Source organism: Perognathus longimembris, chromosome 20 (genome assembly GCF_023159225.1).
Source record: "Perognathus longimembris pacificus isolate PPM17 chromosome 20, ASM2315922v1, whole genome shotgun sequence".
Lineage (NCBI taxonomy): Eukaryota > Metazoa > Chordata > Mammalia > Rodentia > Heteromyidae > Perognathus > Perognathus longimembris.
In genome coordinates, this window is record NC_063180.1 from 21,541,905 (window position 1) to 21,563,902 (window position 21,998).

Here is a 21,998-nt window from a genome sequence, read left to right on the forward strand (position 1 = left end):
TGTGGAATTCTCTAGGGGAATTTTCTCTGGGGATGGGCTGGGTAGAGGCTCTGGGAGAGGGGGGCGACTCTGAAGGAAGGGGGCAGGGCGGTGGGACAGGAAGCTCCATCTCCCCACCCCCAGGAGGCCAAGGTTCTGGAAGATGGAGGAGCGGAGTCTCAGGGCCCAGCCAGGCTGTCTGGAGCAGGAGGCCAGGGTCCGAAAGCAGGTGCGGCCGAGTCCCCCGGGCGGCGGAGGGCGGGGCGGGAGGCTTAGAAGCCCCTGATGTGGCAGTAGGCCTCGAGGCTGGCGAAGAGGATGTAGAGGAACCAGAGGCCCAGGAAGAGCGCGGTGGTGGCCAGCTTGGGTCCCCGCGGGCCGCCCAGCTCGCCCCCGATGTGCGGCCGGCGTCGATACAAGAGCACGGCGATGCCCACGAAGGCGAAGACGGTGAAGAGAGTGACGGAGAAGGCCAGGGTGCCGGTGCGCACCTCGAACGGCTGGCCCTGCACCGCCCAGTACACGGCGGCCACGGACCAGGCCACGCCCAGCCCCAGGAACACGTTCACCGCGTTGGAGCCGGTCACGTTGCCGATGGATGCATCCGCGCACTGGTCCTGCAGCGCCGCCACCTTGCTGGCGAACGTGTCTGCGGGGATAGGACACGCGGGTCGGGGGGCTGCGTGCCCAGAGGGCATCCCGATTCCCAGTGGGGACTCCAGGCCTCCACCCGAGGCCCAGAGGCAAAGTCCACCAGCATCCTTGGCCTTGCGCCTCTGGGGACCGGGGGCCTGCTTTCCATAGCCGCTGCACTTAGTGCGCGCCACTGCATGCTTCAGTGTCTCTCCACTGCCTTCCCACTGCCTGCTTTTTAGAAATCAGAGCTGGGGCCCCCTTCGGGTTGCCATCCTCTGATCTCAGTCTCCTGAGAAGCTAGGGTTACGGGCATAAGCCACCAAGTGCCCAACTTACTTGGATTTCGGTTTTGAGAAAGTCTAGGAAACTTTACCTGGGACGGCCTCCATGCTTTGGTCCTCCTACCCCTGTCTCCCAGGTAGCTGAGATTTACAGGCAGGTGCTACTACACACCCAGCTCCCACCTTTCTTCTGTGAAACCCTTCCCTTATGCTGCTCCTGCCAGGCTTCTCTGAGACTGCCCCGCTGAGCAGCAACCCTGGGGTGTTACCAGGAATGGAGGTGCCCAGGGCCACGAAGACCACAGCGTTGACAGAGTCCTTGAGGCCCACAGTGCAGCCAAAGTGGGAGGCGAGATCCCCAATGAGGGCTGTGAGCAGGCCGATGACCAGGATGCAGACGCCAAAGCAGGCCCAGCCGTGGCAGTACTCGGTGGGGGGCACACAGGCAAACAGCACCTTCCAGAACACCGTCAGGAAGTGCATCACGTAGTCAAAGCACGATGGCAGCCGCTCCTCCCGCGACCCATCCTCCTCCTCCTCCTCGTCCCCTGTAGGCAAATGACCCAGCTGGGGCACACAGCTGTGCCTCCTCCATGGCCTACAGAGGCCCCATTGTACTTGAGACCTACCAACCTGATTGCTTTCCCAGAGTCCCTTGCAGCTAGGTGTAGCTGTGTGGGCAATGAAAACCACTTTCCCAGAATCCTTTGCAGCTAGAAAGCGCTGGGCTCAGGTAAATATATTTACTTTTTCAAAATATCTTGAGGTGCAAAGAGGCCTTTAACACCCTGCTAAAAATATCCAGCTTCCATGGATCCCTGTTGGCCTGATGGCCTGTTCTTGCCTAAAAATAGTCCTTTTACCAGAAGCTTCCACAGCTACTGAAAGCCATGTCCACAGCTAGAAATATCAACTCATCAGATTCACTGTGGCTAATATTTGCCACATACTCAGTAACTGTGTTTGCTCTCCCAGAACTCCCACAGCAAGAGAGACGAACACCCAGCTAAAATTAGTCACCTTCCCAGAACCCCTTGAGGCTAGCAACGGCTAAGTCCCCAGATAAAAATATCCATTCTCCCAGAGTTCCTTGCAGCTAGCAATGCTAAATATGTGCTTTCCCAGAGTCCCTTGCAACAACGACCATCTCAACTGGTGTGGTAATGACACACATATGTACACGTACATACACACACAGGATTTCTTTAAATTCTAATTTTCCTGATGTGGGCACAATGCATCATGTTTTGGGCTCTGTAAATGATTCCTTTATCCTGAGTAATTGTCACCTATTATGGTCTAATCTGACCTGCTTTGGGCCTGTAGTGACTTGTGTGTCATGAAAGTACAATTGCTGGTGACCTCATCCCTGGCTGATAAGCAGATGATCAGGGGAACACGTATATGTATATGTATAAGCACTGCATGTAGAAGGATGCTAGAAAATGTGGCTAGCCCTAACTATGCACAAGCCACGCCCATCATCAAGCCACACCCACACAAGGGCTGCACTCTGTCATGCCCACCAGCAAAACCATGTCCACCAAACAAATGGGGCCCATTTGCAAAAGGCTTTGCCCACCCGCAAAGCCACCCAATCACAGAGCTGCTTTGTAGAGGCTGCCTGCTGGCCCAGCGGGCAGGGACTCCCCAATGTGGGCTCTCTCCCCCCTTTCCCAGCATACTAAGCCACTTAGCTTGAGAAATGAAGCAATGCTTGCTGGGCGCTAATGGCTCAAGCCTGTAATCCTAGCTACTCAGGAGGCTGAGAGCTGAGGATTGCGGTTCAAAGCCAGTCTGGGCAGGAAAGTCTATGAGACTTTTATCTCTAATTAACCACCAGAAAACCGGAAGTGGCATTGTGGTTCCAGTGGTAGAGAGCTAGCGTTGAGCTGCAGATCTCAGAGACAGTGCCCAAGCCAAGTTCAACCTCATGACCAACAAAAAGGAAAAAAAAAGAAAGAAAATAAATCAATGCTTGAACATGTAAATGTTTAGCTTGGTGGTTTTTGTGGTCTCTTGCTTTCCCATGCTCCATCTGGAAGAATAAGTTTATTAGGCTGCAACTGGAAGTAGAATCAAACTAGAAACTAAAATTGGAAACTCAGACACATTGCTTCTTCCTGTTTGCTTGTTTCCTCTTCCTTCCTGCTTGGAATAAAGAATTGACAACTGGAGGTGCAGCAGTCATTTTACAGCCATGAGGCAAATACAGTGAAGAGGGAGGCAAAGCAAAGAGCTGCTGGGAGTGTTTAATGGCATTACTGACCTGAGAACCAATGCACTGCCTTTGTGTATGAAAAATGAACTTTGGTGTGCTATTAGCCACTGGTGGTTGAGTTTTCTGCTGAGCTCATCTCTAGCCAAGCTAGTGAGACCCAGTTGAGGTCAGAGGTGCCTCAGACACCCTGTGTTTATGTCTCAATGCCACACTAAGTGAGATGGCTACTGTTGCAAGGGACTCTGGGAAAGCACAAATAAAGCAGTTTTAGCTGCAAGGAATTCTGGGAGAGTGGATATTTGTATCTGGGGAATATGGCTGTGGCTAGCCTCAATGGATTCTAGGAAAGCCACATTTTGGGGAAGAGGGGGCTGGTGTCTTTGCCTCCACCCAAGCTTTTCCCTACCGTGCTCCAAATTCTGCCATGGCTACCCACTGTCCTCCAACTCAGACTCTACTGGCTCCTAGCCTCATCCTTTGACTCCTTTGTGCTTCAAAGTAGGCATTGTCACCAACATTGGTGGATCAGAGACACTTATGACCATAGCCACCTAGAAGGCTGAGATCCAGAGGATCACAGTTCAAAAGTCCAGGAGCAAAAGCCTTCGAGAGGACTGGGGATGTGGCCTAGTGGTAGAGTCCTCGCCTAACATACATGAAGCCCTGAGTTCGATTCCTCAGCACCACAAATACAGAAAAAGCCAGAAGTGGCGCTGTGGCTCAAGTGCTAGAGTGCTAGCCTTGAGCAAAAAGAAGCCAGGGACAGTGAGAAAGGAAAAAAAAGTCTGTGAGACTCCATTTCCCAAAACAACCAGCAAAAATCCAGGCTAGAGGTATGACTCAAATGGTGGAACATCAGTCAGCATAGCCAGAGTGAAGGCCTGAGTTCAAACTACAGTACTGCTTGAACTAGAACAAGACAAAACAAAAGGAGGCACTGCCTCCAAGTGACACCTAACTTCAGAAATCTGTGCCTGGTGTTGCTCTGCCTGGAACCCCCATCCTCTCCTCTCCCTTCCCTTGGCGGCCATCTTGCCCCACTGGTGACTCAGCCCAGGTGCTGTCTCCTCTAGACAGCCTTCCCTGACCTCCAGGCTGGGCCAGGATCCTCCTCACCCCTGCGCTTCCTGAAGCCTCCGGCCCCAGCCCCCATCTATGTGGGGTGCTGCTACCTTGTGACTCCACAGGAGAGGGCCAGGCCAGTCCAGGTCACTTCTGTCTCCTTTCTCCCTAAGCAGGGTCCCTCACAGGGCTGGCCCAGGGGATTCCTCAGAAATGCATTCATACAGAGGACACCCCTCTGGAAGGGGCACCTCTAGGAGTCAGATGCCTCGTAATTTCCCGCTCTGAAGATGCCTGGTTTCTTCGGATCCCAGAGGCAAATTTTCTCCCTATTCCTCTCCCTCTCCCCCCACCCTCTCTCCAATCCTGGTCTTGAACTCAGGGCCTGGGCATTATCCCTGGCTTCATCTTGCTCAAGGCTAGCACTCTACTACTTGAGCCACAGCACCACTTCTGGCTTTTCTGTGTATGTGGTGCTGAGGAATCGAACCCAGGGCTTCATGCATGCTAGGCAAGCACTCTACCACTAGGCCACATTCCCAGGCCCAAATTTCCTTTCTTTTTATTATTATTATTATTATTTTTTTGGCCAGTCCTGGGGCTTGGACTCAGCGTCTGTCCCTGGCTTCTTTTTGCTCAAGGCTAGCACTCTGCCACTTGAGCCACAGCGCCACTTCTGGCCATTTTCTGTATATGTGGTGCTGGGGAATTGAACCCAGGGCCTCATGTATACGAGGCAAGCGCTCTTGCCACTAGGCCATATCCCCAGCCCCCAAATTTCCTTTCTTTCTTTTTTTTTTTTTTTGGCCAGTCCTGGGCCTTGGACTCAGGGCCTAAGCACTGTCCCTGGCTTCTTCCCGCTCAAGGCTAGCACTCTGCCACTTGAGCCACAGCGCCGCTTCTGGCCGTTTTGTTTATATGTGGTGCTGGGGAATCGAACCTAGGGCCTCGTGTATCCGAGGCAGGCACTCTTGCCACTAGGCTATATCCCCAGCCCCCCAAATTTCCTTTCTTAAGTTAACTGGATATCCTGTCTCAGAAGGTACCTTGACTTCCGACCTCGGCTTTTCTGGAAGTCCCGTGGGCCTTCACTGAGAATCAGTCTCTCTTCTGACTCTGACCCTCAGTTTCCCTGATCTGTATGGGAGGGCTAGTGTGAGTCTCAAAGATGGAATTTACTGGCCCCAAGTGTCATCTTCTCTTTGGCCACACAGGGGCACTGCAGGTATGTAGGAGGTGCAAGGAGGTGGGAACCTACTCTGGTGGGATGGAGAGCCAGGGTGTCTGGGTAACTGTTTCCATGACAACAGAGGAGCCCATCTTTCCAGGCCCAACCCTCCTCCTGCCCAACACGGTCTCTCTTTTCCTCTCTGCCCCTCCCCACTGCTGTGTCTCTGCCCCCTCCCGCCCCACTTACCTGCGCTCACCGTAATTGCCTCTAGAAACTGCTCCCTCCATGAGTGGGTGCCGATGACCAAGGCCAAGTTCGTCTTCTTGATGAGTTTATCCACGGTATTCTGGGGATGAGACCAGTGCACCATGAGCACCTCAGGGCAGCTCGATGAGGGGGACCCGGGACTCAGCCACACTCAAGGGTCCCTTCCCCTCCACAACCGGGGGTGGGGGGGATGGGGGTGGGGAGAGAAGGCGTGCACTGTCCATGGTGCTGGCACTGGCCCTACACAAGGGCTTGGGCACCAGGGCCAATGTCTTCCTGGGGCTCTTCTTGGCTCCTCCCTTCCCAGGCTCTCCCCCAAGGAAATAGCCATGAAGGTGAGCCCCTCAAATCACCTTAAAGTCATAGGACTCCTCAATAATGACCTCCAGCCTGCAGTTTTCTCCAAGCACTGGCTTGCCCATCTCTGCTATCCTGCGTGCCTCCTCCTCCTCAGCCGTCAGCTTCCTGTCCCCATCTCCTGAAGCATGAAGGATGGGAGTTGGACTGCCAGGGCGTCTGCCTAACTGGGCCTGTGGTAACTTTACTCCCTGTTCCCTTTGATGGAGAAAAGCTAGTTGTTCTCGTTTGGGACACCTTGTTGGTGACACTCTCCCCCCCCCTCAAAAAAAATGATGACCAGACCTTCCATCTCTCTGTCAACCCTGAAACCCAGTGAAGTTCAGTTTGGGAGTTCAAACACAGCTGGCTGTGTGACCTTAGGCAGTGCCTTGGCCTCTCTGGGGGTTAGTTTTCAAATCTCCAGTAAGTGTGATCTCCTGGGTCACTGCCAACTACCATGTCATCGCCATCCCCACCCTTGGGTGAGGAGGTCTGTCTATATTCAAGTTCTGGAAACTTCTAGCATGTGTCTGAGGCGAGGGAGGAGGAGGATGTGTCACAAATTCTGGATCCAGATCCGCCCACATCCTGGCCTGGAGACTGTTTTCCTTCCCAAAAATTCTTCATCCTTTACTCCAAGCCCAGTACCACCTCCGCTCTGAATGTGGTCCCAAATGTAACTGTACTCCAACCCTAACCCTGAGCTAGCCACCCCAACTCTAACAATCACTATCTCTGGCCCAGGTCTTGCCCCCGACCCCAATCCTACACCTGACATCAGACCTCAACCCCCACCTCTGACACCCTAGCTGTAAAAGAACTCAGCTATGGGTTCACCCCAACCAGGGCCTCCTGGGCAAGGAGCTGGACTACATTTCCCAGACTTCTTTGCAGCTGGGCGTGACCACCAGTCAGAGCCAGTAGAGTGCAGTCAGCAGTGATGGACAGTTGGCCCTCCAGGACCCTGAGGGAGGAGGTCTTGCTCACCAGCTACAAGCAGAGGGCCCAGAAACAACACCAAAGCTCCCTGGCCAGGTAGATTCACAAGATGGATTGGCCACGTGGCAGGAGAAAGCTACCACAGCAGGAGCATTCAAAAAGCCACTCTGGCTGCATGTCAAATCCCAGCACTCAGGAGACTGAGGCAGGACCCCCCCCAAATTTCACGTCAGCCTGGGATACATAGTAAGATCCTGCCTCAGAAACACAAACCAAAAAGAAAAAGAAGAGGAAAAAAAAGAAGTAACTTTGTGTTGAGTGCTGGAGATTTGCAGGCCTGTCTGTCTGTCTGTCCAGAGGCTTGTGGTGCAGCCGGGCCCTGATGGCCAGCTCCAGTTGTGACCTTGACTCCAAGGCTATCCTGTCACCATCACCAAACCACTCATCTTAGAATGAACTATGGCCCCCAACCTCTGACCCTGACCCCAATTCTTCAAATTTTACATATACCCCTCAAACTTTATATTCACCTCAAACCCCAAACTCTGCCTTGAAGTCAGTGGAATTCCGTTCTTATCTGTTCCTGTCATGAGTCTAAAAAACACTAGAACTGGAGGTCACATCCCACCAGAAGACAGATCCTGGGTCCCCATCTCCTAAGCACCCCCTGACTCCCTGCTATCCCCCCTCAGATCTCAGACCCAGTATCCCAACATGACTTTATACCCTCAGCTGGATCCCCAACGCACACACCATGTCAGCCCTCTCCCAGCCCCAACCTTCCTCTTGCTCACCTCCCACCAGACCCAACTCAACTCTAGCCGGCCCCCACCCCCCTCCAAAGGGTCCTCCCACTCACTGCCGAGGTGACCCCACTCACCTTGATTGAGGAGCAGAGCTGGGGAGAGACAGAGACAGGGACACAGTGAGGTCAAATCTCGGCAAGGCTCACGCTCACGAGCTTGAGTGGCTACGCCTGAGCCCCTAGGGTCCCCCAACCCCAGGACCACATTTCTCCTGCAGCCCACCCGGCACTCCTCACCTGAAATCCCTCGCTTGAGCCACTGGGGTTGGCCCAGCTCGATGAAGAAATTGTCCTTTTTCTCATATTCTTCATCGTCCACTATCTTCACCTGTAGTGTTTTCCTGGAAGGGGGGGTGGTGGAGGCAGGATGCTCACCTAAAGCCATACCCCAGAACTGCCAGAAAAGGCTCCTATTGGCTGTCTGGTTGCCAGGGCAACTCCTCTACCCCAGCCTCCAATTACCCTAGGGGCAGAGGGTCGGCTTGTCACAACCAAACCCAGTTGCTCAGGACATTTGCAAGGTATGTGTCTCACTTAACAGAAAAGCTCAAGTCTTAGGATGTTTTACAAGATTCCTCCACAATCCAGCCCTTTCTGGTCTCTGAGATCTTCCTCCAACATACCAGATCTGTTTGCTCAGGCCTTAGGGCCTTTGCACTTGCTCTTCCTTATGCGCAGAGCTGGCTTCCACCAGGCTCCTTTCAGACTTTCCCATCTCAGTAAGGTGGCTTCCCACCTCCTTCTTTAAGACTGAACTCCACCCCACTGATCCAGCAACAGACTTTTTTTGGTTCCAGTCTTAGTTGCTTTTTTTTTTTCTTATTTGGTACTGAGGTTTGAACTCAAGGCCTTGAGCTTACTAGGCAAGGACTATACACTCCCAGTTCCTTTTTGCTTTGTTCTTTCATATAGGATTTCACATCTTTATGCAAAGCTGGCCTCAGACCTCCATCCCCTAGCAGTCTTCACAGTAAACTGGGATTACAGGTGTGCACAACCACACCTGGCTTGCATACCATGTTCTAACAGGCTTATTAATGTTTGTTTTGTTGATGGTTTGCAACTTGCTACCTTACTTTCTTTTTCTTTTTTTTTTTTGGCCAGTCCTGGGGCTTGGACTCAGGGCCTGAGCACTGTCCCTGGCTTCTTTTTGCTCAAGGCTAGCACTCTGCCACTTGAGCCACAGTGCCACTTCTGGCCATTTTCTGTATATGTGGTGCTGGGGAATGGAACCCAGGGCTTCATGTATAGGAGGCAAGCACTCTAGCCACTAGGCCATATCCTCAGCCCCCGCTACCTTACTTTCAAACTTAAACTTCTTTCACTGTTTTCCCCATAATCTAGAACAGGGCCTTGCCATGTAGTAAATATGTAAGGTCAGTATAGAAAGCCTTCAACTTGGGCTGGGAATGTGGCTTGGGGGTAGAGTGCCTAATGTGCATGAAGCCCTGGCTTTGATTCCTCAGCACCACATACACAGGAAAAGCCGCAAGCAGCGCTGTGGCTCAAGTGGTAGAGTGCTAGCCTTGAGCAAAAGAAGTTCAGGGACAGTGCCCAGGCCCTGAGTTCCAGCCCAGGACTGGCAAAAGGAAAAAAAAATCTTCAACTTCCTGTCCTCCACTGGGAGATATTACCTGAGGGCTAGGGCTGTACATGACTCTGCCCTGCATCTCCGTTCCCAGGGTGTGGTGGGGTGGCAGGACTTTCCAGTTCCCTGATTCAGGCACACAATTTACCTACTGCCCAGAGTCACCAAGACCCAGAACCCCAGATTGTTCCCACATCTGCCACTAGCAACTGTCAGGGGCCAGAGCCCACTATGCAGCCCCGGTCCTGAGGCCTGGTCCTGGAGCCTGGAACAGGCAGGCCCCGCCCCCACACCACCCAGTGGAGGAAGCTGCTGCCAATCACACCGCCCCCGCCAATCACACCGCCCCGCCACAGCCCTCGCACCCTGCAGCCCCTCCCTATGGAGGAGCAGATGCTCTTCAGGGACCAGATGCTCAACACCCCCACGGCCAACCTGCGGAGCCCAGCTGGAGGCCGCGCACCTCCCTACCGCCTCATATCCTGCCTCCTTTATGTCTTTCTTCGCCAGGCTGGAGCTGAACCCAGATCCTAGCCAGACAAGTGCTCTACCACTTTAGCAACCACCCCCTTCCCCTCCCCACCCTGCCTCAGGCCTTTGGTTGGTATTTTGATTCTGCTGACCTCAAACTTGCTGTCCTCCTGCCTCTACTACCCAAATAACTGCCCAAACAGGCAGGTGCCAGAACATCCTAGCTTCCTTATGCATTTTGTTTTGGTGGTACTGGGGGTTGAACTCGGGGTCTTGAGCTTGCTCAACTTACTCACTTGTCTGGTGTTCTATCACTTGAGATACAAGTTGTGATCCTCTGGACCTCAACCTCCTACGTAGCTAGGATCACAGCAGGACATCCCTGAGCCTGGTTTCTTTATGCTTCTTAAAGTCTTTGTTTATTCATTTCAATCTCTGTCTCTGCTTCTTGTATTCATTTTTGCCTGATCATTTCTGCTTAGCTTCTTTCTGAGGCTCTCTTACTCTGTCTCTGACCTTCTCTGACTCAGTCTCTCCCCTCCCTTAGCTGTGCTCTCTCCTGGCCTTTGTTGCTCAAGGCCCAAGGGATGAAATAAAGCCTGGCCAACAGCACGGCTGGGCCATGACCATAAGCGGGTCATGTGGGGACGCTCCTGCTTGTTAGGTATTTAAATTTCCTGTAGGTGGGAAGAAGGGGCGGGAGGACCTTGGGAGTGGGCTGGGAGCTGTCCGCGGTGCTGAAACCGTGCTCGAGGGAGGGGCTGTCTCCCAAGACACTCCTCACAGACACAGTGACACACTGGCATGGTGACACGTGTGTCCCTGTCGTTCTGTGGAAGACAGGCTGCTGACACCCTGTGATTGACACGCGGTGACACGCCAACTGGTGCCCTGGGAGGAAGGAAGCAGGCACTCGGGTGACCCAGAAGGAGAGAAACTCAAGCGGCAGGAGGGCAGCAAGAGAGATTTGAGCTACACAGTAGAAGGACTTCCTGAGATCTAAGGAAGCAGCCTTCTCTAGCCTGGCCTCTCTCCTTGCTTCCCAGAAGCTCCACTCACTGGCCCTTCACCCCCCAGCCTCTGACCTCAGACTTTTTTTTTTGTCAGTCAAGGGGCTTGAACTCCAGGCTTGGCACTGTCTCTGAGCTCCTTTTGCTCAAGGCTAGCGCTTTACCACTTTAAACCACAGCCTCACTTGCTGTTTTCTGGTGGTTAATTGGAGATAAGAGTCTCGTCGACTTTCCTGCCCGGACTGGCTTTGACTGGCGACCCTCAGATCTCAGCCTCCTGAGTAGCTAGGATGACAGGCGTGAGCTGCCAGCCCCTGGCACCGATGACTTTCTTATCCTGCCTCCCTTGATCTCTCACTGACCCCAGTTCTCCCTCCGTCCCTCCCTCCCTCCCTGGTCTGACTCTCTTCCTTGACGTCTGTCTGTCCCTCTTATTCTCTGTCTGCCTCCTCCTCTGTGTTGATCCTACCCAGGCCTCTCCTCCAGCCTGCTCCAGAGCGCTTCTAATTAACGCCTGCCCATCAGAGGAAGGAAGTGTTTCCCTAAACGCTAATTAGCCTCCTGTTCCCTGTGCCTCCTGAAGTCACAGCTGGAAGCTTGGGCGGGGGCCGGGGACAGAGGGTGTCCCAGGCTGGGGAAGCCTTGTTGTAGGAGGAGAGGGCCCCGTGGGATTACAGCAACATGAGACAGGCAAGATTACAAGAGGGACCGGATGCCTCCAGCCTCTTGGGTATAAGAGATGAAGTCAAGACCGTTTCCTCCCAACCCCAGAAGCTGCCAATTCAAGTTCCCCAAGGCAGGGATCAAGCCAGACAGAGAGAAGAAGATGGGGGAAAAGCGCTGAAAACTGCCTGAAATATCACCTAAGTCAGAGCGCTAGACACGGGGGGCCGAGAGGAGCTAAGATCGAGGGATCCGAGGGAGGCAGGCTGGGAAGCCAGGCGGCAGGGAGGAAGGAGCGCGGAGGGGCTCTGGGTGGGAGGCGCGGGGGCGGCCGGGAGGAGTCGACAGCTGGGCCGCGGGGGCGGCAGGGAGCTGGCGGTGCGCGTGCTCCCGGCGGGGGAAAGGCTGCGGGCCGGGCCTTCAGATCAGCCAGGACTAAATCTGACATCTAAGTCTTGCGTCCATGCGCGCGCGCCTACTTGATGTCTGTGGGTCCAGCCCACCTCCCCAATCCCCTACTCCCATCTTCCCGTGAAGCCTGGCCCACCATCATCCTAGGTCTTCCACACCTCAGGCTCTGCCTCTCCGCACAAGCACTGCCTCCAAACCACGCCTGTTGCGGGGGGGGGGGGGGGCGCAGCCCTCTTCTGTTTGTCCCGACCCAGACTTCAATCCTGTGCAGACAGGGACCTTCACCACTCTCCGCATATCTCTCTGGGCCCCACAGAGCCAAATCCAGCTCCAAGGCCTCGCGACCACACGGCCACACCTAGCAGGCCCCACCCTTTTCATAGGCCCCGCCCCCTGCTCAGCCACAGCCACACCGCAAGCCTTGTCTCCAGTGCCGACCCCTCACCTCAGCCCAGCCAAGTTCCCTTTCCATTTCTACGACCCACTCAGAAGGTCCTGCGGGCTCCAGATCCCAACTCTACTCAACCAAGTACCATTTCTGTGCCCTGTCCAAGGCCACCTAAGCCCCCCTCCCCAAGACCATCTACCTAGCGTTCACAGGCTCCGCCTATTCCCAAGCTCCATTTTCCCAGACCCTGCTCAGTCTCAAAACATGCCTTCTTCAGGTGCTGGCGGTTCACACCTGTAATCCTAGCTACTCAGGAGGCTGAGATCTGAGGATCACAGTTCAAAGCCATCCTGGGCAGGAAAGTCTGTGAGACTCTTATCTCCAATGAACCACCAGAAAACCAGAAGTGGAGCTGTGGCTCAGGTGGTAGAGACCTAGCCTGCTGAAGAGCTCAAGTTCAGGCCCAGAGTTCAAGACAAAAACAAACCAAAATAACAAAACATGCCTTCCTTCCTGCTCTGTGCTCATCCTCAGGCCACACCCCAGGCGCCGTCCACTCAGAATCCTTGGCCTCTCTCAGCCTCGCTGCGTTCCCCAGGCCACGCCCCTCCCACTAGCTCCGCCCCAGGCGCCAGCCAGTCGGAATCCTTGGCCTCTCCTCGTGCCCCGCCCCTCTCCCCAGCCGCGCCCCCGGCCCACTGGGGGCCACGCGCTCACATGGTCTCGTCGTCGCCGAACTCGAGCTCGCCGCACGCGTCCTCGTAGTGCACGCCGCCGCCACGCGCCGTGCCGTCCACCGTGCGGTAGGGGATCCGCACGGTGCCGCGCGCGCCCGAGCTGCGCACCACGCGCACGTCCACGGTGCCCATGCACTCGCTCACGTGCAGCAGGCGGTCCTGGAAGGAGAAGATGCCCGCGTGGTCGTCGTCCAGGATGGTGACGGTGGCCAGCAGCGGCGACACCAGCCGCCCCTTGGGTCGCCCGCCGCAGTCGGGCTCGAACATGCCCTGCGCGTCGCCCACGCGCAGGTTCAGCAGCCGCACGAAGAAGTGCTCGTCTTCCTCGAAGATGTCGTCGTCGATGATGCCGATGCGAAGCTCCTTTTGCGTCTCACCTGGCTTGAACACCAGCGTGCCCTCGCTGCGCCAAGGGGGGGACAAGGAAGGGAGAGAGGGAGGAAGGAAGGGAGGAAGCGGGGGGGCGGTCAATGGTAGGTGGGGATCAGGGCAGGCTTCACGGAGGAGGAGGGGAGGAGATAAGGCTACTTCTTCCCGTGAGGATTATGATGGGTGTGAAATCAGGGCGGGCTTCCTAGAGTAGGAGACCTAATGTATATGGAGGCACAGGGACAGGCAAACTGTGCAGAAGGAACAGCACGAGCAAAGTCCCTGGAGTGCTCTCCAGGGATTCAAATTCAAAAGCTGCTGATGTTTCAAGATTCAGCATTTTTACTCAGCCTTAGGGCCTGTGAGCCTGGTACCCAGGTCTCACTTCGAGCAGTGGGGATTTGAGGATCTTGGAATGGAATTTGTCACTCTTCTGAGGTGCCCTGAAGAGGAAGCCCACAGTCCTTAACTCTGCACTGTTGATTCATACAACAAACACTTCTTGAGCACCTGTGCCATAGGTGGAGGGGACACAGTCGTGTCCAGGGCATCTGCAGAACACAGCCAAGGATGCCAGAAGAACATGGGAAATGCCCACAGGGACAGGAAACTGACTGGAGGACACCCACTCAGCTAACTTTCCTGAGTGTGGTCACATGACTAATGGAAACCCACACTAATACCCAGGATCACCCAGGGTGAGGGGTCAGTAACTCACACTTGCAGGATGTCACAGATAAGCTATTTTATGTTGCAGAGACTGAAAGCAAACAGGACCAAATGCACAGCGGGTGAGTCTGGGTGAGGGTTACATGAGGATTCATCAAAGTGAATTCGTCACACCTCTGTAGGTGTAAAAATTTTCAAAATAAAAAAATTGAGTAGAGGGCTGGGCGTGGTTGTGCACACCTATAATGATCTGTAGCTTGGGGGCAGGAGGATTTTAGAGTTTAAGGCCAAGCTTGGGATCTATAGTAAGGGGGAGCGGGGAAGCCTGGTGCCAGTGGCTCACGCCTGCAATACTAGCTGCTCAGGAGGCACAGACCCAAGCCAGTTGGGGAAGGAAAGTCCATGAGACTCTTATCTCCACTTAACCAGCACAAACCTAGAAGTGGAGATGTGGCTCAAGCGGTAGAGGGCTACCATTGGGCAAACTGAGCTCAGGGAGTGTGCTCAGGCCCTGAGTTCAAGCCCCAAGACCAGCACCAAAATTTATTTTCAAAAAAATAAAGAGATTGTTGGGGTGAAGGGGAGAAGGTTGGACCTCTACAAGACTTGTGTTCCAAAACTGGACACACAGAATGACAGCCACCAAGTCCGGGACAGGTGGAGTGCGGTTCGGCACCTCATACATTAGACTCAGGATGGATTAGACAGCCTGCGGGGCCCCAGCCCCTTTGGGCCTCCATCCATTGACCCCCATTCCCCATTTGCACTCATAGCAGGAGGCCCCGCCCCCGCAGGCAGGCCCCGCCCCTCGCTCCGCCCCTCGCGCTCGGGCCCCGCCCCCGCACCTGTACTCGTAGTCGGAGCCCGCCTTGGCGGAGCCGTCCTCCGTGCGGTAGTCCACGTAGAAGGTGCTGTTGCCCTCGCCGCCCTGGCAGGCCACTGAGAGCAGCACCGAGCCGCAGTTCTCCAGGCAGTGGTAGAGGCCCGGCTCGAAGAAGATGCGGCTGGCGCCGTCGTCCTCGTCGTCGTCCACGCCGTCGGCGGGCCCGGGCACGCGGGCGGCGTCGGCTGCGTGGCGCCGCAGCACGTTGCCCGCGCCGGTGAGCAGGCGCGTGGCCTGCACGCGGTAGAAGGCGCGGCTCTTCTGCTGTCGCAGCAGCGCGTAGTAGCGGGCGGCGCCCAGCAGCGCCGCGGGCTCCTTGTCGGGGTGGCGCCGCCGCAGCGCCTTCAGGATCTGCGCCGCTTCGCGCCGCCCCACGTCCGCGTCGCCGGAGCCTGGCGTGCCCGGCGTGCCCGGCGCCTCCAGGCCACCGTCCAGCTCGATGTCCTTGGGCGGGTCGCCTTCCGCCCCGATGATGACGCCGCGCCGCGGGTCGGTGCGGTAGCGCTTGTACACGTACTTGTAGAAGAGCAGCCGCTTGTCCGCCATCCAGGCGAACACCACGCACACGGGGAAGAAGACCAGCGTCAGCAGCGCCTCCCACACCTGTGGGGCGGGGCCGGATAGGGGCGTGGTCACCGAGGGGAGGGGTTACGGGGGCGTGATCAAAGTGGGGCGGGGCCAATGTAGGGCGGAGCCAGCAGGGTGAGTGGGATCCGAGTGAGAGTGTGGACAGTGAAGGGCGTGGGCAGAGTGGAACAACGTCAGAGAAGGGGTGGGTCATCCATCCATTCACTCATCCATCCATCCCTCCTCCATCCACTCATCTATCCATCCACTTTTTGTTTTTGTTTTGTTTTTGCCAGTCCTGGGCCTTGGACTCGGCACTGTCCCTGGTTTCCTTTTGCTCAAGGCTAGCACTGTACCACTTGAGCCACAGCGCCACTTCTGCCTTCTTCTGTGTATGTGGTACTGAGGAATAGAACCTAGGCCTTCATGCATGCTAGGCAAGCACTCTACCACTAAGCCATATCCCCAGGCCCCAACCATCCACTTTTCATACACCAAGAATCACACCTGACTGTCAAGTGACAGAGTTCCTACCTAGCAAAAGCAAGGCCCAAACTCTTGTACTTCCAAACAAGCCAACCAAAGAACCAAACAAAAAACTAGGGACAAGGCTGGGCGCCAGAGGCACATGTCTGTCATCTTAGCTACTCAGTGAGATCTGAGGATCGCAGTTTGAAGCCAGCCTGGGCAGAAGAGTCCCTGGTGAGACTTAATCTCCAATTAACCACTTAAAAACTGGAAGTGGCGCTGTGGCTCATATGGTAGAGCGCTATCCTTGAGCACAAAGAGTTCAGGGACAGTGCCCAGGCCCTGAGTTCAAGCCCCACAACCAACCAAAAAAAATTCACAAAGCAAAACTTGGCTTAAGTTTGTAATTCTAGCTACTGAAGCGGCAGAGATTGGAGCTCACAGTGCAAGGCCAACCCCAGGCAGAAAAGTTTGTGGGACTCCATCTCAATAAATTGCTGGGCTTGGTGAGGCACATCAGTCATCCCAGGGGAAGCAAGCACAATGGCTGGGTGCAGTGGTTTGTGCCTGTCTTCCCCACTGACATGGTGAAGCACCAATAGGAGGATAGAAGTCCAGGCCAATCCAGGCATAAAGTGAGACCCTATATCAGAAAGCGAAAATGGCTAGAAGTGGTTCAACATAGAGTTTAGCAAGCCTGAGGCCCTGAGCTCAAGTCCTAGTACTGTATTTTTAAAAAAGGAAAAGCAAAAGAGCCAAATGTTGCCTTTCTTATTAGAGATAAAGAAGAGAAAAATCAAGTGTATTTACTCTTTGGTTAGATCCCCCACCCCCTAGAAGTTCCTTATAAATGAGTCGGACAGGGAAAGTAGCTTTTAACATCCAGCCACCACATCCCCTGCTGCTGGGAGGGCCTGGAAATAGCCAAAGTGCACAAAGCCACCAGATGGGTTTGTGACAAGAAGTGAAACTTTTAGCACCAACTGTGACACAAACACTCTCCCTTGTATTAATTGAAGCTACCACTATGCATTGTTCTGGGGGCTCTCCATTAATCAGGAAAAAAATAAAACAAAACCCTCAACCTCTGAGACAACTTAATTCCCTAAGCCGGGTGTGGTAGCGCCTGTCGAGTCCCAGCCAGTCTGAAGAATCTCAAGTTTTGAGTGAGCTCAGGCAAAGTTAGGGAGGCCTTCTCTCACAAACAAAATACAAAGAAACATTGCTGGGGGGGGGGGAGAGCACTTGTCTCAAGTGGTAGGGCACCCACCTAGCATGCAGGAGGCTCAGTCCCCAGGACTGAAGTAAAGACTTCAGTTCCCACCTGTGGATAAGACACGATTCCTGAAGCTTCACATCCACTTGCTGTGGGGATGGACTGAGACCCCGTAAGTCTCCTGGGACAGAAACACCCCTGAAGGACTGCTATCATAACTGGGGGGTCCTGGGTTGTAATGAGCTCATGACATCGGATTGTTGGGAAACAAGATGCCAGCACAGAGCTGTCTCACATCTTGCCTCCCTTCAGGGCACCCCGTAGCACACCTACACCCCAAAACTCATCTCAGAATCTCTGCAGTCCAGACCTCAACTCTGTTCTATGTGTGTTGTGTTGGAGATTCTTGCATGGAACTATTAATGATATTCTCTCTCTCTCTCTCTCTCTCTCCTCTCTCTCTCTCTCTCTCTCTCTCTCTCTCTCTCTCTCCCCCTCTCTCAGAGGGTACTGGGGTTTGAACTCAGGGACTCGTGTTTGCAAAACAGGTGCTCTCCTATTTGAGCCACACCCCCAGCCCTTTTTTTGCTTTAGTTATTTTTTAGATATGGTCTTGTGTTTTATGTCTAGGCCAGCCTCAAACCAAGAAACTCCTCTCTCTGCCTCCCGCGTGGCTGGGATTACAGGCATGAGCCACTGGCACCTGGCCCCAAACTGACTTTAATAGCACCAGAGAACTGTATGAGACTTGATTTTGAAATTTTCTCCATGTCAGCTAGGAAACTCAGTGCCTTCTGGGACACTGTCTCTCCTTTTTTCTGCCGGTGATTTCTAAGCCCCGAGTTCTGCTTTAATTCAGCACCCATATAGCATTTTTATACCTCTTGATTTCCATTCTTCCTAGGATCTATAAGCTAGCAAAACCTGACAGGCATTAATACATCACGTCCAAGTGTGAATGAATCCTGGGCACCCGCAAATAAATTATGCATGAGTGTGAATGAAGGAGGCCAGGCCCATGAATAAATTATGCAAATGGAGTTATGGGAGATAAATTAAGCAAATGTTGTAAAGGAAGGCGGCTAAGAGGCCAGGCAAATGGCGGTGGGAATGTAGGTGTAAATTATGCTGCCGTGGGTCTCAATTTTTGTCTCTGTGTTGGAATAAATTATGCAAAGTGGTCATGAGGTTGCTATGCCTGTTGAATTGGATGGACATATAAATTACACTGACTCCACATAAATTATCTTGATATCAGAAACCAGTGATGAATAATGAATGAATTATGCAAACTATGGCTGCCTAGCCAGCAAATGCTGAGCCTGTGTTGTGCAGTGATGTGGGCATGGTTGTCTGCACGCCTGTGAATATATTATGTAAATTTTGTCCTTAACCAATTAGCAGCTGTCTCAAAACACAGGCTGGTGTATGCTTGTTTCCTATGAATGATGTGAATAGGGGAATAAATTATGCAAGGGGCACGAGTCTTGGTAAATATGTAACCATACCTGGCTTGCTCGGCACAGATCCAGGGGTCTTGACCAAATACATGACTCAGTGCTAGAGTACTGGCTCAGCAGGTGTAAGGCCCTGAGTTCAAAACCACAGTACCACCAGGAAAAAAAAAGCCAACAACATAGCTCAAGGGGCCCTGTTAGCCCTGGAAATGCTCTTATGTAAGGTGTTTTTCTTTTCTTTCTTTTTTTTTTTTTTTTGCAGTTTGAATTCTGTTCCTCAGGGCCTTGCACTTGCTAGGCAGGTGTTCTACTACTTGAACCCAGCTCCATTTCTGGCTTCTTTTTTTTTCCTTCTGGTTACTGGAGATAAGAGTCTCACGGATTTTCCTGCCTGGGCTGGGGTTGAACCATGATCCTCAGATGTCAGCCTCCTGAGTAGCTAGGATGACAGGTGTGAGCCACTGGCACCTGGCTGCCTTAGGTATATATGTATGTATGTATTTACTTGCTTATCTTTGCTAGTCTTGGGCTTGAATCCAGGGCCTGGGTGCTGTCCCTGAGCTTTTTCTTGTTTATGTGGGGCTGAGGAATCAGGCAAGCACTCTTCCACTAATCCACATTCCCAGCCCCTGAGCTTTTTATTTTCTTTTCCTCAAGGCTGGTACTCTACCACTTGAGCCAGAGCTCTACTTCCTACTATTTTGGTAATTTATCAGAGTCTCATGGACTTTCCTGCCTGGGCTGGCTTTGAACAGCCATCCTCAGATCTCAGTCTCCTAAGTAGCTTGAATTATAGGCAAGAGCCATTGGCACTCATTTGCTTTACGTTATTATTTTATTTTTGAACCTCAGACCTTGCTTATAGGCATGCACCACCACACCTGGCTTACTCTTTGAGAGCCATCCCTTCTGCACACTGGCTTTGAACCACGATCTCCCCATCTCTTGTGGGATTACACACGTGAGCCACCAATCCCAAACTTGTGAGGGTTCAACAAGTGACCTGGCTGGGTGAACCCCATGCAAAGGTAAGCGCCTCCAGCCTGCCTGGGGGACCCCAGCCCCCACTAGCTCTCTTTGGCTCAGTCCCCTTGTGCACAGCCACACCTGGCTGCCCTCGGCCTTACGAATGTTCACTTCGGCATCTACGGGAATCAGCGCTCCACGTTGAGAGCCAGGCTTTGGCAGACAGACAGACAGACACCAAGACGGGTGTCCCCGGGTCCCTGCTCACCTGGACCACACCGGGGGAGAAGACAGCGAGGATGAGGTAAAGCCAGACATAGGCGAAGATGCTCCAGGAGGCGGTGACGAAGAAGACCCTGAGGTGTTTGATCTTGCGGCTCTCGCCGGCCGGGATGACATACACGCACACGGCGATCACCACGAACATGTTGAAGGCCGCGCTGCCCACGATGGTGCCCGGGCCCAGCTCCCCCGCCTGGAAGTTGTGCCCGCACACTTCGATGACGGACAGCAGGATCTCAGGGGCCGAGGAGCCCAGGGCCATGAGCGTGAGATTGGACACGGTCTCGTTCCAGATGCGCACGGTGCCCACGCTGGTCTCGCCGTTGGCCTTCGTGATGGTGATCTCCTTCTCCTTGGAGGTGATCACCTCGATGGACGCCATGAAGCGGTCGGCGATGATCGACACGCCCAGGAACATGTAGGCCATGGCCACGAAGTACACCACGGCCCGCGCCGCCTTGTCCCCCACGGACGGGTCGTCCGGCTCCCATACGGGCAGCAGCACCCCGGGCTGGCAGCGGTAGGAGCCCTGGCAGCCCTCGGGGCTGTCCTCGCTGTCATTGGCTGCAGGCGGTGGCAGGGAGGGAGTTGGGGTGACGGCTCCTGAGCACGGGGGAGCCCCCAGGAGGAGCACGACGCCTACCAGAGCCAGAAGAGCCATGGGGGCTGGCGGGGGCCTGCTGGCGAGGAGGAGGACAAGGAGGTCAGGGGAGGCACTCCACCACCCAGCACTGGATCACCTAGCACTCCACCACTCAGCACTGGATCACCTAGCACTCCACCATCCAGCACTTTATGACCTAGCTCTCTACCATCCAGCACTTAATTACCTAGCATTCCACCACCCAGCACTTTATCACCTAGCACTCCACCATCCCGGCCTCTGCCATCCTGCTCCTAGGAAATGAGCCAGGAGGCCAACGCAGGTTCCTCCCCACCCCACCCCCAGGTCCCTAGGAGATGTTCCCCACAGGTTGAGTCTGGAATCACGCCAGTTCTGAGCCCAGAGGCTGGCCAGCAACACCATGCGGAAGCTTGTGGTCAGGAGGAGGTGAAGTGGAACATTACACAGCCCTGAGAAAGGAGGGGATGCTGACTGGGGGCGATGCCTGGGAGAAAGCTCCCGCTGGGACAGTGGATGAGGGAAGCCAGACGCTGAAGGACTGCGATTCTAGTGGCTTCCCCCCTCAGCACTCCCAGGGCTCCCACGTTGGATTTGGGATGTGGTGGGAGCTGGGCATGTGTTTGAGGTGAGGCTGGGAGGGAGAACTTCGGGGGGGGGGTCTCATCCATATTCCTATGTCATGGTGGCATCTCTGGGTGCCAGGATCCCCACCCCATTCCCGCTCTGACCCCAAGCTGGGCTCTGCTCCCCTCACACAGGCAGCTCCAGCTACACCACCCTCCTCGCAGGGCTCCTTGGATACAGCAGGCAGTTTTGTGCCTCAGGACCTTTGCACCTGTTGCACCCCCTTCCCGGGACTCTCTTCTCCCCACATCCAGACCCTCACACCCTCACCTTCCCTGCCCATGGATCCAAAATAGGGAGTCCCACCCATTTCACAGAGGAGAGGATCAAGGCTCAGAGAGATCAAATAACTTGTCCCAAATCACCCAGCAGCTACTGGGTGGCTTCCAAGAGGGACCCCAAGTAGGTACTCACTGGCCCTGACACCCCCCCCGTGTTGCTATGGTAACTCAGAAGGGAGAAGATGGGGGCTGAGGAATGGTCTTAGCCGGCTACCCTTCTCCCTTTTCAATTTTGATTTCCAATTCCGTCTGAAAAGTTCCTCTGGGAGTCTAACCTACAGCCTGCCCCCAACTCCTTACACCCACGTACAGGAGCTGGCTCCTGGGGGAGGGAGGCAGAATGTTGGCAGAACTTCTCTAAAAGGAGAGAGAGAGAGAGAGAGAGAGAGAGAGAGAGAGAGAGAGAGAGAGAGAGAGAGAGAGAGAGAGAGAGAGAGAGAGAGAGAGAGGAGAGAGAGAGAGAGAGAGAGGAAGAGAGAGAGTGTGTGTGTGAGAGAGAGGGAGAGAGAGATTGTGTGGGCGGGAAGAGGGGTGATTCTTAAAGGGCCACCACACAATTAGCCCCCTTGGCAAGGCCCCTAATGATGCATCCAATTAGCAGCCCCCTAATTAACAACGACTTA

The 21,998-nt window shown here is 54.3% G+C and overlaps 1 protein-coding gene across 2 annotated transcripts; it reads right to left on the minus strand.

Moving 5' to 3' along the window:
* Nucleotides 1-244: 244 nt before the first annotated feature.
* Nucleotides 245-20,506, minus strand: Slc8a2 (solute carrier family 8 member A2). Of its 2 annotated transcripts, XM_048369360.1 has the most exons (9): nucleotides 19,832-20,506; nucleotides 14,852-15,492; nucleotides 12,949-13,371; nucleotides 7,938-8,041; nucleotides 7,776-7,793; nucleotides 5,971-6,095; nucleotides 5,597-5,696; nucleotides 1,166-1,444; nucleotides 245-628 (listed from the first exon to the last, which is right to left on the minus strand). In XM_048369360.1, exons 1-9 carry the CDS (start codon nucleotides 20,504-20,506, stop codon nucleotides 252-254), a joined length of 2,742 nt encoding a protein of 913 aa, XP_048225317.1. In that variant the 3' UTR covers nucleotides 245-251. The 2 variants fall into 2 exon arrangements, with proteins under 2 accessions (XP_048225317.1, XP_048225318.1); XM_048369361.1 differs by lacking the exon at nucleotides 7,776-7,793.
* Nucleotides 20,507-21,998: the final 1,492 nt, after the last annotated feature.

What these genes read in the sequence shown, in the direction of transcription:
- Slc8a2 (XM_048369360.1), bottom strand. Translation starts at nt 20,506, where the DNA reads ATGGCTCTTCTGGCTCTGGTAGGCGTCGTGCTCCTCCTGGGGGCTCCC. An exon ending in GGCTCCGACTACGAGTACAG is followed by an intron (nt 13,372 to 14,851) that starts GTGCGGGGGCGG and finishes CCCTTGGCGCAG; the next exon opens with CGAGGGCACGCTGGTGTTCA. An exon ending in TTCGGCGACGACGAGACCAT is followed by an intron (nt 8,042 to 12,948) that starts GTGAGCGCGTGG and finishes CCCCCCTTCCAG; the next exon opens with GAAAACACTACAGGTGAAGA.